The following is a 21,503-nucleotide window of genomic DNA, read 5'->3' on the forward strand; positions in this document are numbered from 1 at the left end:
TTGGTGCTAGCGTGTGATTGGCTGGTGAGCCTGGCCCAGAGTGCCTGGGCCTGCTTGTGGATTGACTGTCTGGTTTGAGGATGACAGGGGCTGGAGAGCCCAGGAGGTTGTCTTGAGTCAGCCCATGGATGAAAGGCAGCATCTGCTGCCGGGGAAGTGGGAGGAGATGGCACCTGATAGTGAAGGGCTGTGCCTGCCTGACTACAAAGCTGGCTCCACCTCCCGCTGGGCGACTGTCACCTCTGGCCCTGATACTGAACGGGACTTCCCTCTAAACCAGTCCAGCTGGTTCTCACACTGAGACTTCAAAGGCTTCAAAGACTTTTCACTGTATAAGAAGGGGCTGTGTCCCCTTCCAAAATGTTCTTGTTTCTGACTTGAATCTACTAGGGGCGGGCGCTGCCCAGCCCCTGGATGCCTGGAGGACTTCTGGGGGGACCTCTCTGCCTTGCCTGGGCTGAGGGGGGGACTTCGCTGGACTTTCTGCCCCCCTAAGCACCTGGAAGTGCTTTTTCTGTGCTGTAGCGCTTGGGAGCGCTGGATTTGTCCTTTATAGTGCTGAGAGCGCTTCATTTCCTGCCCATGGCGCTTTGGTTGCACTTCTAGTGCTGGAGCGCTTTGTGTCCCTCTATAGCGCTAGGAAGCGTGTTGCTGCTGGAGGCCGGCGGCGGATCGGCGCGGGAGTCCACTCCGCTTATTTTGCCGATTGTGGATTTGCCCAGTTCTTTATTAAATTGGCGAGTGCCCACCTCGCGATTCCTGCCCGCCTGCCTGCCTAGCGAGGGCCGCCGCGCTGCCCGCGGCGACCCGGAAGTACCTCGCCGGCCGGCCAATCCCAGCGCGGCCGGCCGGAAGTCCCGCCCCCGCAGCCTGGGTGCCGAGAAATGGCGACCGCGAGCCCGGGGAAGGAAGGGAGAGAAGAGGATGCATGGCGGCGGGTCGGCCGGGCTCCCGTGAGCTGAGGGAGCCCGGCGGCATCTGAAGAGAGGTGAGGGTGATCACCGCCGGGCCCGAGTGAGGAGAGGAGCGGCGGGGGCGCGAGGCACATTGTCGGTGCCTGCCCCCACCGCCAGCGAAGAAGAGCCGCCGCCCGGAGGAGCCGCCTCTGAGGCCCGGTGAGTCTGGGATGGGGCCGGGCGGAGTGGGGCAGAGCAGGGGAGGGGCGCCGGGACACATTGTCGGTGTCCGCCGTCCCCTCCCCCCCCACCGCAGTAGCGCGAGCTCACGCTCGATGTGGGAAGCCACGTGGGCTTCAAGGGCGGCCCCGGTTGGCAGTGGGCCGCCCCAACGTGATTGAGAGCCTGTTGAGGTTCGGGGCCATGTCCTTTTAATGCCGAGTCCCCCGTGAGGGACTCCAACGAGGCCCACAGTGATTCAGAGCCCACGAGGCTCTCTGGGGGCATGTTTGTTTAGAGCCTGAGAGGCTCGTGAAGGCCCCATTGTTTGTTTTGAGCCCTGCAGGGCTCCAACGACCCCTCATTTGTTTTGAGAGCCTGCTAGGCTCAGGGGGGCCTTATTAGTGTCCAGCCAGATGGCTGTGTGGCGCAGTTTTTATTTTCCAAAGGGCTACTGAGAGCCCATGCCACAGATGATTCCCAGCTGTCCAGCAATTAGTGGGCAGCTGCACCGTTTAGGCCTTTCTGTGAGGTACACAGTTGCCCAGCACTTTGTGGGCAGCTGCCACGTTTAGGCTTTTTGTACTTTTGGACTGGCGCTGCATGGCAGCGCGCCCTGATATTGGACACAGGGCATCTGAGCCCCATCAAGGCCAGTTGGCCTAGGGACTGCCACAGGTAGTGGCTTATGTAGTGTTGGCGCAATGTGATTTCTATGCTTTTTAATAGTTATTGCTAATGTGAGTTTTTGCGCTATTGATTTATTATGCACCTCTGAACGTGTTATTGCATCATGTGTGTTTTCTTTCCCTTATTACTCCTCTGAATGTAGGTTTATTGCATCATGAGTAATGTATTCTTTCTTAGACCCCTAAATGCTGAGTGATACTTAGGTGGTTGTCTTTTCTACTCCTCTGAATGTAGGTTTATTGCATCATGAGTAATGTATTCTTTCTTAGACCCCTAAATGCTGAGTGATACTTAGGTGGTTGTCTTTTCTACTCCTCTGAATGTAGGTTTATTGCATCATGAGTAATGTATTCTTTCTTAGACCCCTAAATGCTGAGTGATACTTAGGTGGTTGTCTTTTCTACTCCTCTGAATGTAGGTTTATTGCATCATGAGTAATGTATTCTTTCTTAGACCCCTAAATGCTGAGTGATACTTAGGTGGTTGTCTTTTCTACTCCTCTGAATGTAGGTTTATTGCATCATGAGTAATGTATTCTTTCTTAGGCCCCTAAATGCTGAGTGATACTTAGGTGGTTGTCTTTTCTACTCCTCTGAATGTAGGTTTATGGCATCATGAGTAATGTATTCTTTCTTAGGCCCCTAAATGCTGAGTGATACTTAGGTGGTTGTCTTTTCTACTCCTCTGAATGTAGGTTTATGGCATCATGAGTAATGTATTCTTTCATAGGCCCCTAAATGCTGTGTGATACTTGATATTTGATATTTGATATTTATTGGAATTTGTATAGCGCAACTATCGCTCCGGAAGGAGCATCTTGGCGCTGAGCAAACAGAAGAAACCAGCTTGGTGAAACAGGAATCAGATGGCTGCGAGAACCGAAGAATCGGGCTGAGGGAATATCCAAGTCTTCAGGAGTTTCCTGAAAAGGCTTTCTGTGGGGGCGTGCCTGAGGTTGAAGGGGAGGCCGTTCCATGCCTTAGCCGCCAGGAATGAAAAAGTTTTTCCGCCTTTCGTTTTGAGCTTGAATCTGGGTATAATAACCAGATTAGCTCCTGATGACCTCAGGCAGCGCGATGGAGTGTAGCGCAAAAAGCGCTTAGCTAGATAGGAAGGGCCTGTGTTCCTGGTGGCTTTAAAAACCGTGACAAGGAGTTTAAAGAGGATTCTTTTGTGAAGGGGCAGCCAATGGAGAGTGTTGAGGGCTGCAAAGGCCGAGGACCTTCTTGGGAGTTTAAGAACGAGCCTGGCCGCTGCGTGTTGGACGCTTTCCAGTTTCTTAAGGGTGGACTTCTTTATTCCTGCCAGGAGCCCATTACAATAATCTAGCCGGGATAGGATCAGAGCCACGGCAACTGATTTCCTGGCAGAGATAGGGAGAAAGTCGAAAAATTTCTTCAGCTGTCTAATGAGGTTAAAACAGCACCCTGCAGTGATGCGCACATGATCGTCAAAACTGAGGGACGAGTCGAATTGGACACCCAGATTGCGGGCCGAGGAAACCGCACTCGGCGGGGCTTCAGAGTGTTGAGGCCACCAATCTTTTGGAGAGAAGAGGATGTCTTTGCCTAAGGGTATAATTTCAGTTTTGGCGCTATTGCACTTGAGATGGTTATTGTTGAGCCAAGAGAAGACTTGGGAGAGGCAATTCTGGAATCTGAGGGCAGTATCGGAGAGTTTTTTATCTATGTTGACGACAAGTTGGGTGTCGTCAGCGTAAGATGTTACGAGGATGCCGTGGGATTCAATCCGAGTGAGCAGGGGGGCCATGTAGATATTAAAAAAGAGAGGACTGAGTATGGACTCCTGGGGCACACCTGATGTAGTGGGTCTTTCGCCAGACAGAAAGGGGCCTAGTGAAACTGTTTGTGATCGGTTGGAAAGAAATGATGTTATCCATGTTAATGCGGTACCCGTCACACCAATCTCCCGCATTCTGTTAATGAGGATGTCATGAGAGATGGTATCAAATGCTGCGGTTAAGTCGAGCAGGATGAGTACAGCGTGTTTCCCCTCATCCTGCAAGAACTTAATGGTGTCCGATAGCTCGATCAAAGCAGTTTCAGTGGAGTGGCCAGGGCGAAAACCAGATTGCTGTGGATGGAGAATGTGATTGTTTTCCACAAAGGCTTTTAACTCCTCGTGTACTAGTTGCTCAGTGATTTTGCCTAGTGCCGGAAGTAGGGAGATTGGGCGCATGTTAGATAGATCTGTCGGGGATTTGTTTTGTTTTTTCATTAGAGGCTTAACAATGGCCTTCTTCCATTCAGCGGGGACAATCCCTGAGCTGATGGATTCATTAGCAATGGTATTGATTAGAGGGTTGACGGCCTCCATGAGAAGGTGGAGGATACTCGGGGGACAGGAGTCCGTGGGGGCTCCCGATCGACAGGTCATGATGGCCTTCTGTGTTTGTAACAGGGACATTATTGAGAAATTACCAAAAGAGGGTGAATTAGTGTCGGCAGCTTGTAAGGGGATTGCGGGGTGGGGGGAAATCCTTATGAATGTTATTGATTTTCTCAACAAAGAAATCAGCGATTTGATCGCAAAGGGTTTGGGATGGAGAGATGTCCAGTGCGAGGGCCTTTGGGTGGGTGAAAGACTTGACAATATTAAAAATGGTATGTTGTTTCTGTTTGGCTACTTCTATGGCTGTGGTAAAGAACTCCTTTTTAGCTTTTTTTATGTGAGAGAGGTATTGTTTCCTCTGCCGGGTGTATAGGGTTCTGGAAGTATGATCATAAGTTTTCCTCCACTCTCTTTCAAGAACCCTGCACATATGGTGGCTTTCGGTAAGGGCCTGGGTATACCAGGGGGCGTTGGGCTTTCTTTTGCGGGGGACTGATTTTTGATTGGTTGTATTGGAGTTGGCCAAAACCAGTCTATCAATCCACATGTGGAAGTTTTTGGAGTCTTGCGATACGTCTCCGACGATAGTGGGAGGGGAGGCGAGGGGCTGAGGGTGCAACTTAATGCGCTCAGCTACTTTCTTCCAGTTGGTCGAGAAGTTGGTGGGGGAGTTCTTAGTGTATGGTTGCGATGAGGGTTTTGCCTTGATAGAAAAAGGTATAAAACAGTGGTCAGTCCATATTTGTGGGATTGGGGGAGATACAGCTAGGGTGACTGAATTTGTACAAATGCCATCTAGCGTGTGGCCAGCCCGGTGCGTAGGGGGAACAACCAATTGAGAAAGGCCAAAGATATCAAGGGATTGTTGGAAATTTAAAGTATGAGGGTCTACGCAGGATTCCAAATGAAGATTAAAATCACCGAGAAGAGTGAAGTTGGGATAATGGGTCATAAGTGATCCAAGGGTACACATAAATGTTGCCACGTCCCAAAGCCTAGCATGAGGCCGACCATATTAATGTTTTTTATATACGAATATCATTTTAATTTTATGGAGGTTTAGGTGGTTCTTCTTTTTTTTTTTTTTAGTACAGGTGGTCCTAGTAAGGTCCTGGTTCCTGTTACCAGTGGTTACTGGTTATCTTTGATTATTATTTTATATTCTACATTTTATCTAGAAGTGCTATATCTGAATATGACCGTGGCCCTTGCGGCCCTGTCTTGTGTACATAATCCCTGTGAATATTGCCCGTGCCAGTTGGCACAATGTATATGTGTGATTTTATCTGATGTGTTTTTACAATACAAAAGTTATTTTTATAATAACCTTGTGTGGAGTCTCTTTTGTGGTGTGCCTAGTATGTTGTTGCTGTTGTGCGCTGGCGCAAATGCTTTACACATTGCCTCCGAGTTTAGCCTTACTGCTTGAGCCAAGCTACCAAGGGGGTGAGCAGAGGTTATCTTGGCGTGTGACTTCCTTGCCCTGACTAGAATGGTGGTTTCTGCCTGGCTTTGGCGTCAGCCTTAGCCTACCAGAAATAGCCAGTTCTAACACCCATGCACACAAATCAATGCGAAGATAATGAAAATACTTCACAGTCAAAACTCAAACAAAGTTACGTGATTTGCCCAGGTTGCAGATTAATAAAGGCAGCAGGTAAACCTAATCATTGGCCCATGGGAAAGATATTACATTTTTGGGATAAGGAAATGAATGAATTAATGGCCTTCTAAATTGCAGTCTCTTCTTTGGTCATCTGCATATAGTCTGAATATAAAGTGACTGAAGTGTGCAATCAATAAAAATCATAAACATTTTAAAGTGAGCAAACAATGTTGCATTAAATGGGTCTATCTCACAGTATCTGTTACATGGCCTAGCGATGGACTCTTTCACCCGGGGTGATTTCCATGTGATGAGTGGCAAATCAAAGTATTCTATTAGGACTACTGCATAATGGGAGGAAAATATCTGAAGTCTGAGTATTAAGTGATGGGCACACATCTTGACATGTGCTGGTGATCATGATTAAGACACTGACACATTTGGGAAACTAGATACTTTCCTGGCATTGTACTCGTACTGTAACTAGATAGTACATTATGGAATGGAAAAGGAGATCCTTTGCCGTCTTAAATAGTAAATAGACCTGTTTGAATAGACCATATGAAGCAAACTGAGCTAAATAGACTGGACTAAATAGCAGACTGGGATGGACTAGTCTAGACTGAACTAGATTACAGTTGATTAGTGGGCACTAGATTACAATAGACTGAACAGGCCAAAATTACAATGGACTCTACTAAATACAGTATACCCTACTACATAGATTAGAAGACTAAATGGAGTAATTTTAGGCACACACTAGGCAAGTATTTGACCAGCTCTTTGACAGCTTTTCCAGTTGTATTTAGTAATTAGCGTATACCTTTTCCCTCCATTTCCCTGTTGGCCAGGCAGAGATTGAAATATGAGAATGCTGGTTTATAAATTTTAGAGACCAAAACAACTGGTACTGCATCATGTTAGTAGAACAAATGATTAATGGTATGTAATATTTAAATCTACATATGGAGTGCACATACTCCCAATGAAGTCATGGTGCTGAATATGCAACCCAACTAGCTCAACTACCAGTTCTTAAGCAAAAAGCAACCTTTTAAGAACTTTTGTTGGAAGTCGTTAGAGATAAAACAAAGACACAATGGGTTTTGCATTCTAGGTAAGAGAGCTTAACAATATTTGGATACTGTGTATCCAGTACTTTAATGTTAGTGTTAAACATAAATAATTAAGGAGTTAGAGCTTTGAATTGGTAAAATACCAACTCAAGCCAACCTGAAATGAGTAAAAGCAACCCCTGGCAGTGTTTCACTCTAATTAGAGCTCTTCAGAGAGGTATAGCTTTGTCCAGACACACCCTTGTGTCTGGACAAAGCTATACCTCTTTGAAGAGCTCTGTGTGGTCATTGAGGAGGGGGAAATTACGACAGAGAAGGATTCCCACCCCCTGGGACCCAGATGTGAAGCCTGAGTGGACCGCCAAGGAGTACCCCCTTCTGTTCAGCAAGTGGCACGTGTTACTCAATAAGTGGGTTTCCTGCAGCAATACAGCGTCAGGACGGTGACGTTTGACAAGTTGCAATACAATGGTTTCTTTGAGCTTGTCCCCCAACCCGTTGACATTCCAGCTCAATACCTTGAGGCTCTTATCCCATCTTTTAGCCATATCCACTCCTAACTGAGGAAACAGCCCTGTGTACTCTGGTGCACCTCATGACTCTGTACGTACTTTTCTGGTGTGACCAAAACAAACTCATCCCCCCCGCCTTCCCAGACTCCCCCCCCCCCCCCCGCTTTCCCAACATTCTGCAAGCAAATGTCCATACATTTCTAATGTAACCATTCCAAACTGCCCCCCAACCTTCCGCCCCCCCCCCCCAGTCCCACCTGACCCACGCAACCGGTCCCCAATCGTCCTTCCTGTTCAAAGAGAATCACCTCCCACTTAACCACGTCTCCCACCACCCTGCTCCTTGCTCTGTAGGCTTCAAACTACCCACAACCCCAATTAGCAGAGCGCTTATCGCCCAACCCCAACCCGGGAGTGAAGTGAACCGCCCCCTCCCGCAAAAACTCCTGCCGGGGGAAAGTGCGCCGGCCCCAACTCCAGCCGCCGCCTAACCCGGTCCCCCACACTGTTACAGTTCCTCCCATCCGTGTATTACCCAAGACACAATTAAATAATCAGGAAGATACCAGGCAGAGGGACATGCAGCTCATCGACAGACATGTACCAGCGGTCCCCAATTGTTTTTATACATTACAGTTCAGCAGGGTCCGTATCTTGTGTACACCGTCCTCAGCGACCTGCATTGTCCCAGAGAGACCCCAACTTGGGCTGGCCGATCTGGACTGCCATGAACGTTGGCTCTGGATATCCACCTCCGATCTGCCCGCCGTGGACCCAAGGGAGGCGAGCCGATTCTCCCTCCATGCGCCAGTAACCTTATTTTGTAAAGATTTTTTGAGACAGCCTCTCAAACTCCATTTGAAACAGTCTGGCTCATTATTCCCTCTACTACTCTGACACCGTAGGTTTTTTTTGCAGCCGTTTTTTTCTCTGTGAACTTAACCAGTGGTTAATAGGATGTTTTGAATAAAAGTTCTGCCACAATATGTTGACAAAATCCTAGCTGAAGCATGTGCGCTGGAATATCTCCGGCGTCATTGTTGTATGCATCACTCAAAGTGCATTGTTTATATGCTTGCGGGAAGCTATTGGGTCCAAAAAAAAAAGAAAAATATGAAAAGGATCAGCAATAAAGGTTTGCTGGTAACATTAGTTTTTTCGTTATTTTATTTGGTGTCCTATGATGTAATAACACTTCCTCTACATACGGCAAATTAAAATTTTGTTATGGTACCACAATTTAACGTGCAAACATTGTTGTCCTCAGTGCGTTTGTTCTTCATTTAAATGTAATAAATGTTTGAAGCAGTCACCTGATCTTTAATTGTTTAAAATGTGTTTTAAATAGAAATGGTGAGGCCAAATGTGTCCCTAAAAATACTGAAGAGGAGAAGCATACTGTTGAATCTGATCCTGTCAATGGTGCTGCCCAGTCTTCATCGCAAGAAACACTTGGTGTCGAAAGCAACCTTAAAAAACTGCAGGAAATCTTTCCACAAAAAACTGAAGAAGAATTATTAAAGGTACTTTCCAAAACAGTTTTGCAGATTATTTGCCTTTTGTACCACTGTTAGGTGTTTTGTATTTTTTAGCATAATTTTTAGGCGAGTATGATACAGCAATAACCTGTTCAAACTGTGATAACCCAATTGTACTCACTGGCACTAACAGCTTGTTATTGGGGAGTGGGTTGTGGCGGTTGAGGCGGAGTACAGTGTAAGAAAATTGTGATCCGAATTATTAGGTTTGTAAGTGCTTGGAATACATTCTTTGGTGCATCTGTTGAGTCGTGGAAGAAGAAATTTGATAGAAACATGTAAGCTGGCGTAGGTTTATTTTGAGGACTTTTAAATATTTCTTTACAAATCTTTGTTTAAACAGCCCTGCCATAATGAATGTTTGGTTGCAGTTGGGCAGGTCAGTCTTTAAGAAATGTTTTCCACCGTGAATCTTATTTGGATTCACATGCTATGCATTATTCTGCTATCTAGTGTTTGGGAGCTGAATTGTCTTTCCGATTGTCATTTTAAAAAGTTATCCCCACCGATCTCTGGGAACTGACAACCTCTATTTGAAGTCCTGTCCCGCCTGCTGAGATGTCACATTTGCATCCCTCAGCGCGAGGTCCATCTTTAAATTCTTTTTCTGCCGTTGGGTCAGGATGCAAAGGCCAAAGCCCCAGGACTTTCGAAGTGGGATTGAAAGAAGGAAGAACAACGAGCAAGCCACCAAAAAACAGTAGATACAGACTCCATTGACAAAGCATGTTGAGGAAACCGTCAACCCACAAAGAACACCGAAAAAGAAGTTTGGCCTCATGGAAGGACTGCCCTACAGTCCACCACAGGTTTGTCCACAAAGTTTGCAATCTCTTCCCGCTGAAAGATCACAGCACTGGAGGTTGCAAGGCGTGCAGCAGATTTCAACCTAAGGTGTTCAAGATGAGAAAAAAAGCAGATGTTGGAGCATTACGCCACGATGCAGGCACAGAAGAAGCAACCCTCTTTCAGAGACCTTGATCTGTTGAGTGATATATATATATTGGAGGTGGTGAAATGAGAATTGTCTGACATAGAGAAGACTGTTGTCGACCTAGAATAAGAAGAATCGTCAAAGAATGCGCTGGAGGGGGAGGGAGGGGGGGCGGGTGAGGGGCGGTGGAACACAAAAGGTGCACACATGTAACATTGCAGAAGTACAGTGGGACTGTTGTAAGGTAAAAAAGATTTGGGATATATAATGTCAGTTTTAGCCAAGGTATACAGGCACAGAGTTGATTCCTCAATGTCCAGGATGAACATGGGGATCTTACAAATTGATTCAATCGAAATTAGGGACGTTTTTGTGCAGCGTTACCCTAAACTATACAGTGAAGACTATCAAAGCGTAGGTGAGAATCTATAAATATCCCTCAGTTATCTTTAATAACCTTACTGTACATGATACTGCACAGACTGTTTCTTCAAGAAGTAACTTTGGTGGATTAAAAAATAAACATGAAGCTTGGGGTTGACGGGGTTCTTGCTGTATCTTATTGAGAATTTGCAGGCCTAACGTCGCCAGCTTGCGCATTGCTGGCGAGAGATATTGGGGCTTAACGAGAGCTTAACCATTTGTGGCGATTTCATGCAGTGCCCGTGAAAAGCGCGTGCACATCAAAGCCATCTGCCTCCCTCCCACAGGCATCCCCCAGCGTGTGCTCTGCCTCAGGCATTTCTCCTCCCCTAATTATTCACGGCCAGCTGGCCGTACTTTCACTTTCACGGCCGCCAGGCCGTGTCTCGTTTAAACTTGTTTTTTTAAACTTGTTTTGCTTTCCTTTTCACCCATTTCTTTTAACTATTAATGCATTTCAACTGCTACGTATGCAAAAGAAACTTCTCCAACATGTGCATTCTAAAATCTGCGGACGCCAACTGAACTGTAGCAGTCTCGTCTTTGATCCCGCTAATAATGTGTTAACATATCACCTGTTTTCTTTTGCCTCCCCGACACCGCCCGTCCGTTGCTGCGTTTCCTGTTTGTATCCGGGCTCGTTGTAATTCAGTTAATCTCAATGTGCGGCACCGTCTCTATCACCCCCACCCCCCCTGCCCGTCGTTCTAGTTGGTATGTGTATATTCGCACTGTGATTTACATTTCTTTTACAATATCTACTTAAACTGTTTTGCTCGTAGCGTTCTCGTTTTCAGTTTCCCCTAAAGAAAGTTAACCCCGTCTCTTCTTTTCCCTCCCACCTACTACTTCTCCGTGTTGCTGCCTGCTTTCACTTCTTTGCTGCTCAAGCTGTGTTTGATCGTTCAGTTAGTGGCAGCTCTCAGAGAAAGCAACTCCACAAGGTATGCCCTCTATGCACAACGCAGGCCAAGCACTGGAGATGCTTGGCAGATTCCTCCTCATTAATCTTATTAGTTACTTTACATGGCTTTTTTGTATCTTTCTCCAGCCGTCGTGGTCTCTCGCTTTCTCTCGCAAACCCCCTCCCCCACTTTCTCTCAGCATTTCTTAATCTCTCTCAGCTCCATTCTCTATTTATCCCTCCACCTTTGTCTCCTCTGGCCCCATGTCTCTTTCTTATACACCCTTCTACTGCTGCTACCTGCCTCATTTGTTGCCCTCTCTCCGTTCCTTTCTTGAATATCCCATCTCTGTCAATGAACGTTGCTTACCCTCTCCCACTCTCTCTCGGCCTCACAATCTGTCTTTTTCTCTAATCACCATCTCCATCCTAGTTTCTCTCTCGCGCGCATTCTCTCCTTCTCGCTCTCTCTCTCTCCCCCCTCCCGCTGTATTTCTCTCTCCGCTTTAAAGCCACTTCTCTCTTTATCACGCCTGCTTTTTTTTTCCTCATTCTCATTTCATAATCTACTTTCTGTTTCTCTCACACTTTTCTTTAGAAGATTCAACGCATCTGAAAGGACAGAAAAGATGTTTTCGGTATTTCACGGCGAAGTTATTCTTGAGACCTTTCTGCTCTCTGCTTCAAAGTAAAAACCTATATTGACTATTTTTTTTTTAAGTCTTCAGAATGCATATAAGTAACACGCCGATTTACCTGTTTGTTTGGCTTGGTGTAGAAGTATTAGGAAAAATACCCATGAGGGCGTGACTGGATTCACCATTTTCATCTTTCAGCACTGTTCAGTTTTTACGAGCTGCTTTTGGCCTCTCAGGACAAGTCGAGGATAAACTCAAAGGTTAAAGTTCTAAGTCCGAAGCCCTCGTTCCAATAAACACATGCGAGGTCAAGCAGCTGCTGCCAACCCCTTTGTTGATAGAATCATGCCTTTTAAAGATCACTGAATAGTTTAGCTTTTTTAAAACAATGTTTTTGGAGGGGAGAGGAAAAACAAAAGCTGTATAAGCGGAACCACTGACACCCAGATGTCTGTATCAGATTAAGTACTGCATACTGACTGCTTAAGTGGAGTATTGCACAGCTACCACTAACCGCAATGCGTATCCCAGGGAATGTTTCTCTGCCTTAGTCACCGACACTGAGTGTTTTACTGTCATATAAATGCTTTACATCTCAAACTCGCGTTTCACAACAATGCAGCCAATAAAAGGTTTTTCATAATGCAGGTCTCATAATTTCATCTAGCCATTACTTGTGTCCGCACACATATACTTTAAAACTATTTCAACCTTCTCCCTGTGCCTATCTCAGAAGGTGAGGCTCTAAGAAGCATAGCAACCTACTGGATATTGTCCTCACTTGGTCAATGAAGCCCTACTTTCATCCTGCTGAAAGACAAAATACAAAATATTGTAATGCATTAATCAGTTCTTTATTGCTATATATACATTTAAATTAAAGAATCCACAGAACCAAAGTTGGTAGAGCTGTTTTGCTAAAACCTCCTAGGCAGTTAGCTGAAATATTTTTTTAAGTCGCGGTTTGAGGGGGCTCTTAGCTCCTTTGAAGGTTGTGTTACCTGTGCTGAATATCCCTCGCTTCTCTACACTTCTGCCCTCTGTTAGACTCTTTTTTTTGTGCCTTTCTGCCCTCTGCATCACAACATCATCACTCAGCGCAACCACAGCATCACTCAGCACCACCACAGCATCACTCAGCACCACCACAGTACCATTCAGCACCACCACAGCACCATTAGGCACCACCACTGCACCACTCAGCACCACCACTCAGCACCACTCAGCAACACCACAGCACCACTAAGCACCACCACAGCATCATTCAGCGCAACCCCAGCATCACTAAGCACCACCACATCATCACTCAGCACCACCCCAGCATCACTCAGCACCACTCCAGCATCACTCAGCACCACCCCAGCATCACTCAGCACCACCCCAGCATCACTCAGCACCACCCCAGCATCACTCGGCACCACCCCAGCATCACTCGGCGCCACCCCAGCATCACTCGGCGCCACCCCAGCATCACTCGGCGCCACCCCAGCATCACTCGGCGCCACCCCAGCATCACTCGGCGCCACCCCAGCATCACTCGGCGCCACCCCAGCATCACTCGGCGCCACCCCAGCATCACTCGGCGCCACCCCAGCATCACTCGGCGCCACCCCAGCATCACTCGGCGCCACCCCAGCATCACTCGGCGCCACCCCAGCATCACTCGGCGCCACCCCAGCATCACTCGGCGCCACCCCAGCATCACTCGGCGCCACCCCAGCATCACTCGGCGCCACCCCAGCATCACTCGGCGCCACCCCAGCATCACTCGGCGCCACCCCAGCATCACTCGGCGCCACCCCAGCATCACTCGGCGCCACCCCAGCATCACTCGGCGCCACCCCAGCATCACGCGGGGCCTCCACAGCATCCCTATGCGCTTCCGCAGCATCCCTATGCGCTACCGCAGCATCCCTATGCGCTACCACAGCATCCCTATGCGCTACCACAGCATCCCTATGCGCTACCACTGCATCACTCGTCGCCACCACAGGGAGCACGCTAGTGCAGTACTTACAAGTTAATCAGAGAGATCTGATTACTTCTAAAATATACCTGCTTGTACTAAATGGCCGAGTGAGGTAGTATTTCTTAAACCTCAACAAAATGGCTGCTCTGTTTTGCTGCTAATGCAATTTTATCTTTGGTGCTGTAAGGCTCATCACAGGAGGGTGAGTGTAATAAGTAACCAGCATTGAAAATGCAATAGGTTAGGCTTCAGCAGAATACATCAAGAGGTCAGTGGTTCGAAAAAACAGTTGGGAAACCCAGGAGGGGCAGGGGCAGGAATTACTAAAGACTGTATTAATTTAAACAGCGCGCCCACACTCGCCAAATTCTTTCAAGGGACAAAAGGGCAGAATAAAGGGCAGATTAAAGGGCAAATTTTCAGCACTAGCACTACTAGTAAGCCTACTCCAACTGCCCCTCCCGAGAGTACCCCTTCAGACCTAGACATTACCCTGATCCAGTCCCCTGTACCCACATCGGATGAAAAACTTGAGATTGACCATTCAAGTGGGCCCCCGGCCCCCTCCCCTATAAGCAACCTCACGGCCAGACCAGTGGACATTTCAGAGGGCATAGCCAGAGAAAAAGATTTTTCCATCCCAGTCGATACCGATCCGGTAATCCATCCTGAACAAGGGCCAGCAATTCCTGGGGCTTCTTCAAATACACCTGACTCCAATAGTTGTAACTATATCCAGGGGTTGGAAGCAGTTGCTGGCGCACAAGCACCTTGGTCTCCAGACACAGGGCTCGAAAACTTCTATTCGGTCTCCGATGGAACCAGGACCACTTCAGAAGAAGGGGGGTTCGACTCAAGCGAAGGTGGCAGAGGAGTTGGCCAAAGATACAGGCACAGTACAGCGCACTAAAAAGATAAAGAATAAAGGAAAGAGATGGAGTCAAATAAAGTGGGACTATTCAGATTCCCAGATGTCCTATCCCCCAGGCGAAGATGAAGATGAACAGCACACTGACTGGGACAAGATCAAGGGCTGGACAGACTCTTCTGTTGCCCCTGAGCCCTCACTGACATCAATATTAGCCTCTATTAAAGAGTTTCAACAGGAGGTACGGATGGATAATCTGGCGGCAAGAGGTGCAACAAAAAAAAGTGCAAGGAAGCCTCAGGCGACTAAATAAGACCTGTACAGGCATAAGTGATCGTGTTTCCATGATTGAGGGATGCACGGAACACCTGAAAAACGAAGCCACAGCAGTCAAAAAGCAGAGCGAAGCAAACACCGCCTGCCTGGAAGACATCATGACAAAAATGGAGGAACAAGAAAACCGCCAGCTCAGAAACAACTTGCGCCTTCTCAGCATACCAGAAGGGAAAGAGGGAGAGGACCCCAGGAGGTTCACCGTAAAACTCTTACAGGATTCCTTCCCTGAGCACTCCACTTGGGATTGGGACCGAGAGGTGCAAAGGGCCCATCGCTTTCCCTTCAACCTGAGGAGACCACGCAAAGGCAACAGGAGCACGGAAAGCGGTCACCCAAGAGTATTCCTAGTATACTTTGAGAATTTTCTGTTGAGACAACTTGTATATGATCAAGCCTGTGCTAACTCTAAAAAAGGGGCTAACAGTATCAGTTTTTCTGCAAAACCAGACTTCTGTCTTCAAACTGTGGAGCGGAGATGGCGCCTAAGGCAGCTGATCACCCCATTTCAACAGATGGGGGCTGAAGCCTATCTCATGAACCCCGCCAGGTTCAAAGTGGTTCTCAGTGGCGGCTCTAAGATATTTTTGTCAGACATTAAAGCTAGAGAATACTTGGAGGAGATCAAATCTAAGAGAGGGCCAAGATAAGAAATACAGGCAATTAGACCTAGTCAACACTCGTAACCACTGTCACAGCCACTTTTTCTTTTCTATAAGGGCCATAAGCAACTCTGATACTAATGTATTAATATATCTCTGCTACGAACCTGCCCTAAAAAATGTTTAAAATTGACCTGGAAGTTTATTTCAGTAGTAGTTGGGCAGGAGGGTACCTAGCCGATCCAGACTCTATAGTTTTTATATTCACAAGGGGTGGTGGGCGGCTGATCTTCACTTATGACAACCTTCACTCAGGTAATACCTGATTGCTCAGGGAAAAGGGGAAGGCGGGGGGGGCTTTGGGCGGGACACTACTTTTTCAGGGGCATCTTTCTTTTTGTAAACTTTTTTGTCTATTCATACACACACATATACATAGGAGGCAATCTTGAGACTTCTTTTAGGGGAGAGAGGGAAGGGAGAGTACGTCCGCCTACAAATCTGCTGACACGTTGTCCTGTTAAACAATCCAATACCTAAAAAGGGAGTTCTTGGGTTTATCTTGGTTAATGTTTGTGAGTTAAATGATGGTGTGAAAAGACAAAAAGTGGCACAAGGATTAAGGCCCTTAGGTGGGGACATCATTTGTCTCCAAGAAACCCATGTAGAGGGGTCACAGATGAAGCTTTTGAACACTCTAGGGTACAAATTGATCGGTGCCACAACACAGGGTGCCAAAATAAAGGGTGTGGGAATAATAGTGGAAAGAAGATTACCCATCAAAAATCCAAGAGTTAAGGCTGATTCACTCGGCAGGTGGGTGATTGCGGAATGCAGTTTGCCCACAGGTTCCCCCTTTACCGTATGTTCGATATACGGCAGTAATGTTGACGATCCGAACATCATTAATCGGATATCAGGGGAGCTAGCCCACTGGCCCACCCCAATTATCTTGTGCGGGGATCTCAATATTAATCTACCACATGACCAAGATCTAGGGGAAGTGGACTTACAAGGGCAGAAAACCTCTGGTGTATAAGGCATTAACCAACTTAGCACAAACACATGGGCTCAGCGATGCCTGGTCTAAACTCAATTCCTCACAATCTGGATATACTTACTTTTCACATCCACACCAAACACTCGCCAGATTAGACTACTTTCTGATCTCAAACTCACTACTAGACAAATGTACAATAGGCCTAGCTCCACGCATCATTTCAGATCATAACCCGCTCATACTAACCATAGGGGGGCTGGAGAATTGGAAAGATATCCCTAGATGGAGCTTCGATAAAGCGCTCTTGCAGGACACAGGTTACAGAACTCGTATGCAAGCCTGGATCCAGGAATTCCTCGAAATCAATCTGGGATCAGCATCTAACACAGTAGTTTGGGACACCTTAAAAGCGGGCATACGAGGGGAAACTCTTAGGTTTTCAATCAGGAAAAATAAAAAAGACAAGAAGCTAATAAAAGATCTGCAAGCGAAGCTAACGAAAGCAGAAACTATACTAATTCAAAAAATTCAAGGTGGTTTGGAGACGGAAACCACTCAGGCTGAAATAGTTCTCATCAAGGCTGAGTTAGGAGCACTGCTCGCGGAGAAAACAGCAAAATGGGCAGCCGCACGTGAAACGCTTTATGAATGCAGCGACAATATTGGCCATCATCTCGCTGTTAAAACTAGACAGAAAATGCTAAGCAGCGAAATCTATTCAATTAGTTTACCCTCTGGGACAGAAACCAGCGACGCTAGTAAGATTCAAGAGGGCTTCCAAAACTTTTATGCAACTCTTTACTCAGAAGAAAACGACCAGCCAGCTGATCTGTTAGAACTAGAAATGTCTAGATACCTGCAAGGTATAGAACACATACAGCTAGATCCAGGGGACCGTGAACAACTGGAGATCACCCCTACATGGGATGACATCTTATTGGTCCTAACTAGCCTGCCAAATGGTAAAGCGGCCGGAATAGATGGCATACCGGTGGACTTTTATAAAGTCTTCTCACCCCAAATAAAGAGGTTTTTTTCTTGACTTCGTCACTGATATATTTAATGGAGGGACACCCCCTGATTCATGGTCAAATGAAAAAATATCCATATTTCCCCAAAAAGATAAGTCACCTTTAGAAATGGGCTCGTATCGGCCTGTTATTTTAATAAACTGCGATTCTAAGGTGTACTCCAAAGTATTGGCGATCAAATTGTCTGCAGTAATAGAATCCATGGTCTCAGAGTGGCAACATGGGTTTATACCAAAAAAGGGTACCTCCGAATACATAAGGGGGACTATCACTCTTTTTAATGCTGCACAGGTGTCAGGAGACCCGATGCCCCTTATTCTTTTAGACGCTGAAAAGGCCTTTGATCGGGTCTCCTGGCAGTTTCTGTGGATTATCATGAAGAGGATGGGCTTTGGGCTGAAATTCTCACAGGCAGTCCAGGCACTATGTCACTACCCAACGGCCTGTGTAGTAGTTAATGGGAGGCTTACTATGAACTTTAATATCTCTAGAGGTACCAGGTTGCCCCTGCTCCCCCCTACTTTTTGCCATCTATATAGACCCCTTGATCAAGAAAATTGAGAAAAACCCGGCAATCTTAGCTATGAGAACACAGGGACTGTATACTAAGATCTTAACATACGCAGATGACTTGGCCATCACTACCCCTGACCCTGAAAATGCTATACTAGCACTAGAGTTGGAAGCACACACGTTTGGATAAATATCAGGATACGCACTTAACAGCTCTAAAACTCAGATAGTAATTAACAGCGAAGTCCAATGGAACAACAGTCGGGTAGTTGCAAAAGCTAAGTACTTGGGGTAACAATCACGGCAAATCTGGACACCTTAGTAGCAGAGAACCTAGCCCCTCTGGCCTTTGTAACTCAAAAATCCCTGAAAGCAATTGATAACCTACATTTGACACTCGTGGGAAGATGTAACGTGATTAAGATGACGTACTTTCCAAAACTGTTATATTTCTTCCACTCTATCCCACTAGAATTCGGCAGGGTGCAGCTTTTAAAATGTCAATTTTTTTTACACAATTCATTTGGGCGTATGCACAGCCAAGGCGGGCTCTAAAACAACTAACGCTCCCTAAGGACAGGGGGGGTTGGGCTCTACCAAATATAATATTGTACTATTGGGCTTCAGTCTTGCAGTATAGCACAGATTTAATAACGGAGCGACCTCACATCTCTGTTACTGGTTTACCATCTCCATTCCTTTTGCTACTGGGAGAAGAGGTGCGCGGCTGTCTTTTCAGACAGGTAACCTTTAGCTACTACAAAAGGGTCTAGTTTAAGACTCTGATGAATTCCTTTAAAGTGTTTAGTAATATCCGTAGGATATATGGTCTTGGAAGGTTCAGTCATTACACCCCCCTCAGCCTAAACTGTGATCTACCTGGCATTTTTGACCGAGGCTATCTGGGAGAGTGGTACCAAGCTGGCGTCTCAAAACTAGGGGATCTAATAGTAAGCGGGAGAATAATCACGTTCTCAGAGCTACAAAACAAATATGGTTTGAAACATCAAGATGCCTTTAAGTATGTAGCAATTCACAACTTTATCTCACGGAAGTTGGGGGGGGGGGGTCTGGCTGGGCTCTCGGAGGTCAAACTTATCAATACACTGCGAACACCTGTGCCGCCACGAATAGGAACTATCTATGCTGCCTTAAACGCTAATACACCAGACGATCTCCCTAAAATTGCTGACAAGTGGCACTCAAAGCTGGAGGCACCACACAGTCTCTTTTTTAAATCACTAGAACTTTCGCAGAGCGACTTAATGTCAGCTAAATTGCAGGTGCAACACTTTTAAACCATCTTTTATCCGGTACTTAACACCTAGCAAAATTGCCAAATGGGGCACAGGCGAGGGGACTACCTGCCCTCGGTGCTCCGAGTACGGGGCTGACTCTATTCACATGTTTGCCACCTGTCCAAAACTAGCCCCCTGTCCTCTGTAGAATACAAGAATTCCTGAGTAGAATAGTCTACCAGGACTACATACTAACTCCGACAACAGTTATGTTAGGGACGTGCGAAACCCTTAGCCGGACCAAAGGTGGGGCACTGGTCTTTGTGGCTATGACAGTATGGAGGATTTGTATAGCTTCAGAATGGAAAGGGGTAGTCCCACCTCCGTACGCCCAGTGGTTAGCCAGGCTAATGGCGACGTATTATCTCGAGAAAGCCCTATATGCCAAGAAAGGTCGTAAAGGGAAGAAAAAGGGTCTGGATATCTGGGGGCCCATCACTTCCTGGCTTGAGCACTTTGAGTAATCGCGTTGTTTAACTCATTTCCCTCTTAGATCACTTTGCCATATTCCTTATTGTTCTTTGATTCTCTCACTCTCTTCTCTCCTCCTTGTTCACAAGCTCTTTTTATCTTTGTAGCCTTCTTCCTTTGCTCATCTTCTACTCTCGTTTAAACCTTACATGTTACTAAATGTTACTATACATGTTATTTTGATGCTCCTGATCTTTATTGTAAAAGTTGGCCTTTTCATTTTCCTTAGGTTTTGTGGCATTAACCGAGCGAAAGCACACACACACACACTCCGCAGAGACCTATTGTCAGCGACTCAGATTTCCAGGAGACAGGAGCTGGCCGCGCGCATCTTCCAAAAGGCGATCGGAGCGGGCCGCGCGCGCGAGAATGCGCTCGCGAGAACGCGCTCGCGAGAACGCGCTCGCTGTGGCCGTCTCCTGGGAAGCGCAAACATACACAGGCACACCTCCCCCTGCTTACGCATGCACACACAGACACACACACTCGAGCGCACATGCACGCACACATACAGAGACCCCCCCCGCCGTCGCACACACACATAAGCGCACGCGCAACAAGCCCCCCCCCCTACAACTAAGGCCTACTTACCGCCACTCTGGACTTCTGCAGCCTCCACGGGGCTCTTCCTCGGGCATTGGAGCCCTGCGTCACCGCTGCTCCTTTGGCCAGGCACTCCGTGGGCGCAGGCTTCACAAGACGGAAGTCCCGCCCCACGATAGGTTTCGTTTTTGTAAGTGCACGCGCACATCTTGTTTCCATTATGTGACTGGCCAGCAAAAGCTCTGGCCTCAAACGGACAACTGGATAAAATAAGACCCGTCACCGTGAGAAAAGTAAGTACATGGGTACACAGTGTTAAAATGTAATGGGTCATCGAGTCTGAAATCACACAAGATATTTCCTGTTTGCATTTATTTATTACACACCGGGCCAACCTGTCGTTGCTTAATTGCTTCTAAAATTAACAGCGTGGAGCTTGCTGAAGAGCTCGGCAGTGATTTACTGGGGGGTTGTTAAATGCAGCTCTGCGCTCAGGTACAACCTTTCCATATGAAATATTCGGTCTTATAATGAGGTGAAAGATAAAAGTGGCAAATTTACCTTGTGAACGCAGGCTGTTAACCAAGGTATCCTATCGAGCACAAGGGTGAGACGAAATATCACAGAAAAGAAAATCCTTATGAGCCAGAGCACAGAGACACACGCAAGCACACACACACACACTCCGCACACGCAGGCACACACACGAGTGCACATACATGCACACACACCACACACACTACCCTCTTTTGTAGCCACATCTTTAACCCCTAATTATTGGATTCCATGAGTAAAACGTTTTCCCAGTACTGAAGCAACATCCCTTACAAAGCCTCCAGGTCCTATTCACCCGACCACATTTGCCTTGGTCCCCCGTAACCACTACACAACCATGGCGGCCGCTCCTTTTCTTTCTTGGCAGCTCGTAATTTAAAGACCCTATGCTCTCTACCTGTGGCTACCATCTCTAACCTTCAAGAAACAGCTGAAGACGTGATTTTGATTAATATTCTCGTCTCTGATGTTTTCTCCAATCGAGCCCAGTACTTTCATCTTCAGTGCTAGGAAGGCGGGAGTGATGCTTTCC

At 46.8% G+C, this 21,503-nt stretch overlaps 1 protein-coding gene across 1 annotated transcript in view; it reads left to right on the top strand.

Annotated features, from left to right (window-relative positions):
* Nucleotides 1-21,503, top strand: part of SMARCAD1 (SNF2 related chromatin remodeling ATPase with DExD box 1) — an 833,806-nt gene that overhangs the window by 177,796 nt on the left and 634,507 nt on the right. The window contains exon 4 of the mRNA XM_086961941.1: nt 8,700-8,874. Coding sequence (XP_086818067.1) covers nt 8,700-8,874 — 175 coding nt within the window. The remainder of the gene's footprint in view (nt 1-8,699; nt 8,875-21,503) is intronic.

This window comes from Lissotriton vulgaris, chromosome 3_1, assembly GCF_964263255.1.
Source record: "Lissotriton vulgaris chromosome 3_1, aLisVul1.2, whole genome shotgun sequence".
Taxonomy (NCBI): domain Eukaryota; kingdom Metazoa; phylum Chordata; class Amphibia; order Caudata; family Salamandridae; genus Lissotriton; species Lissotriton vulgaris.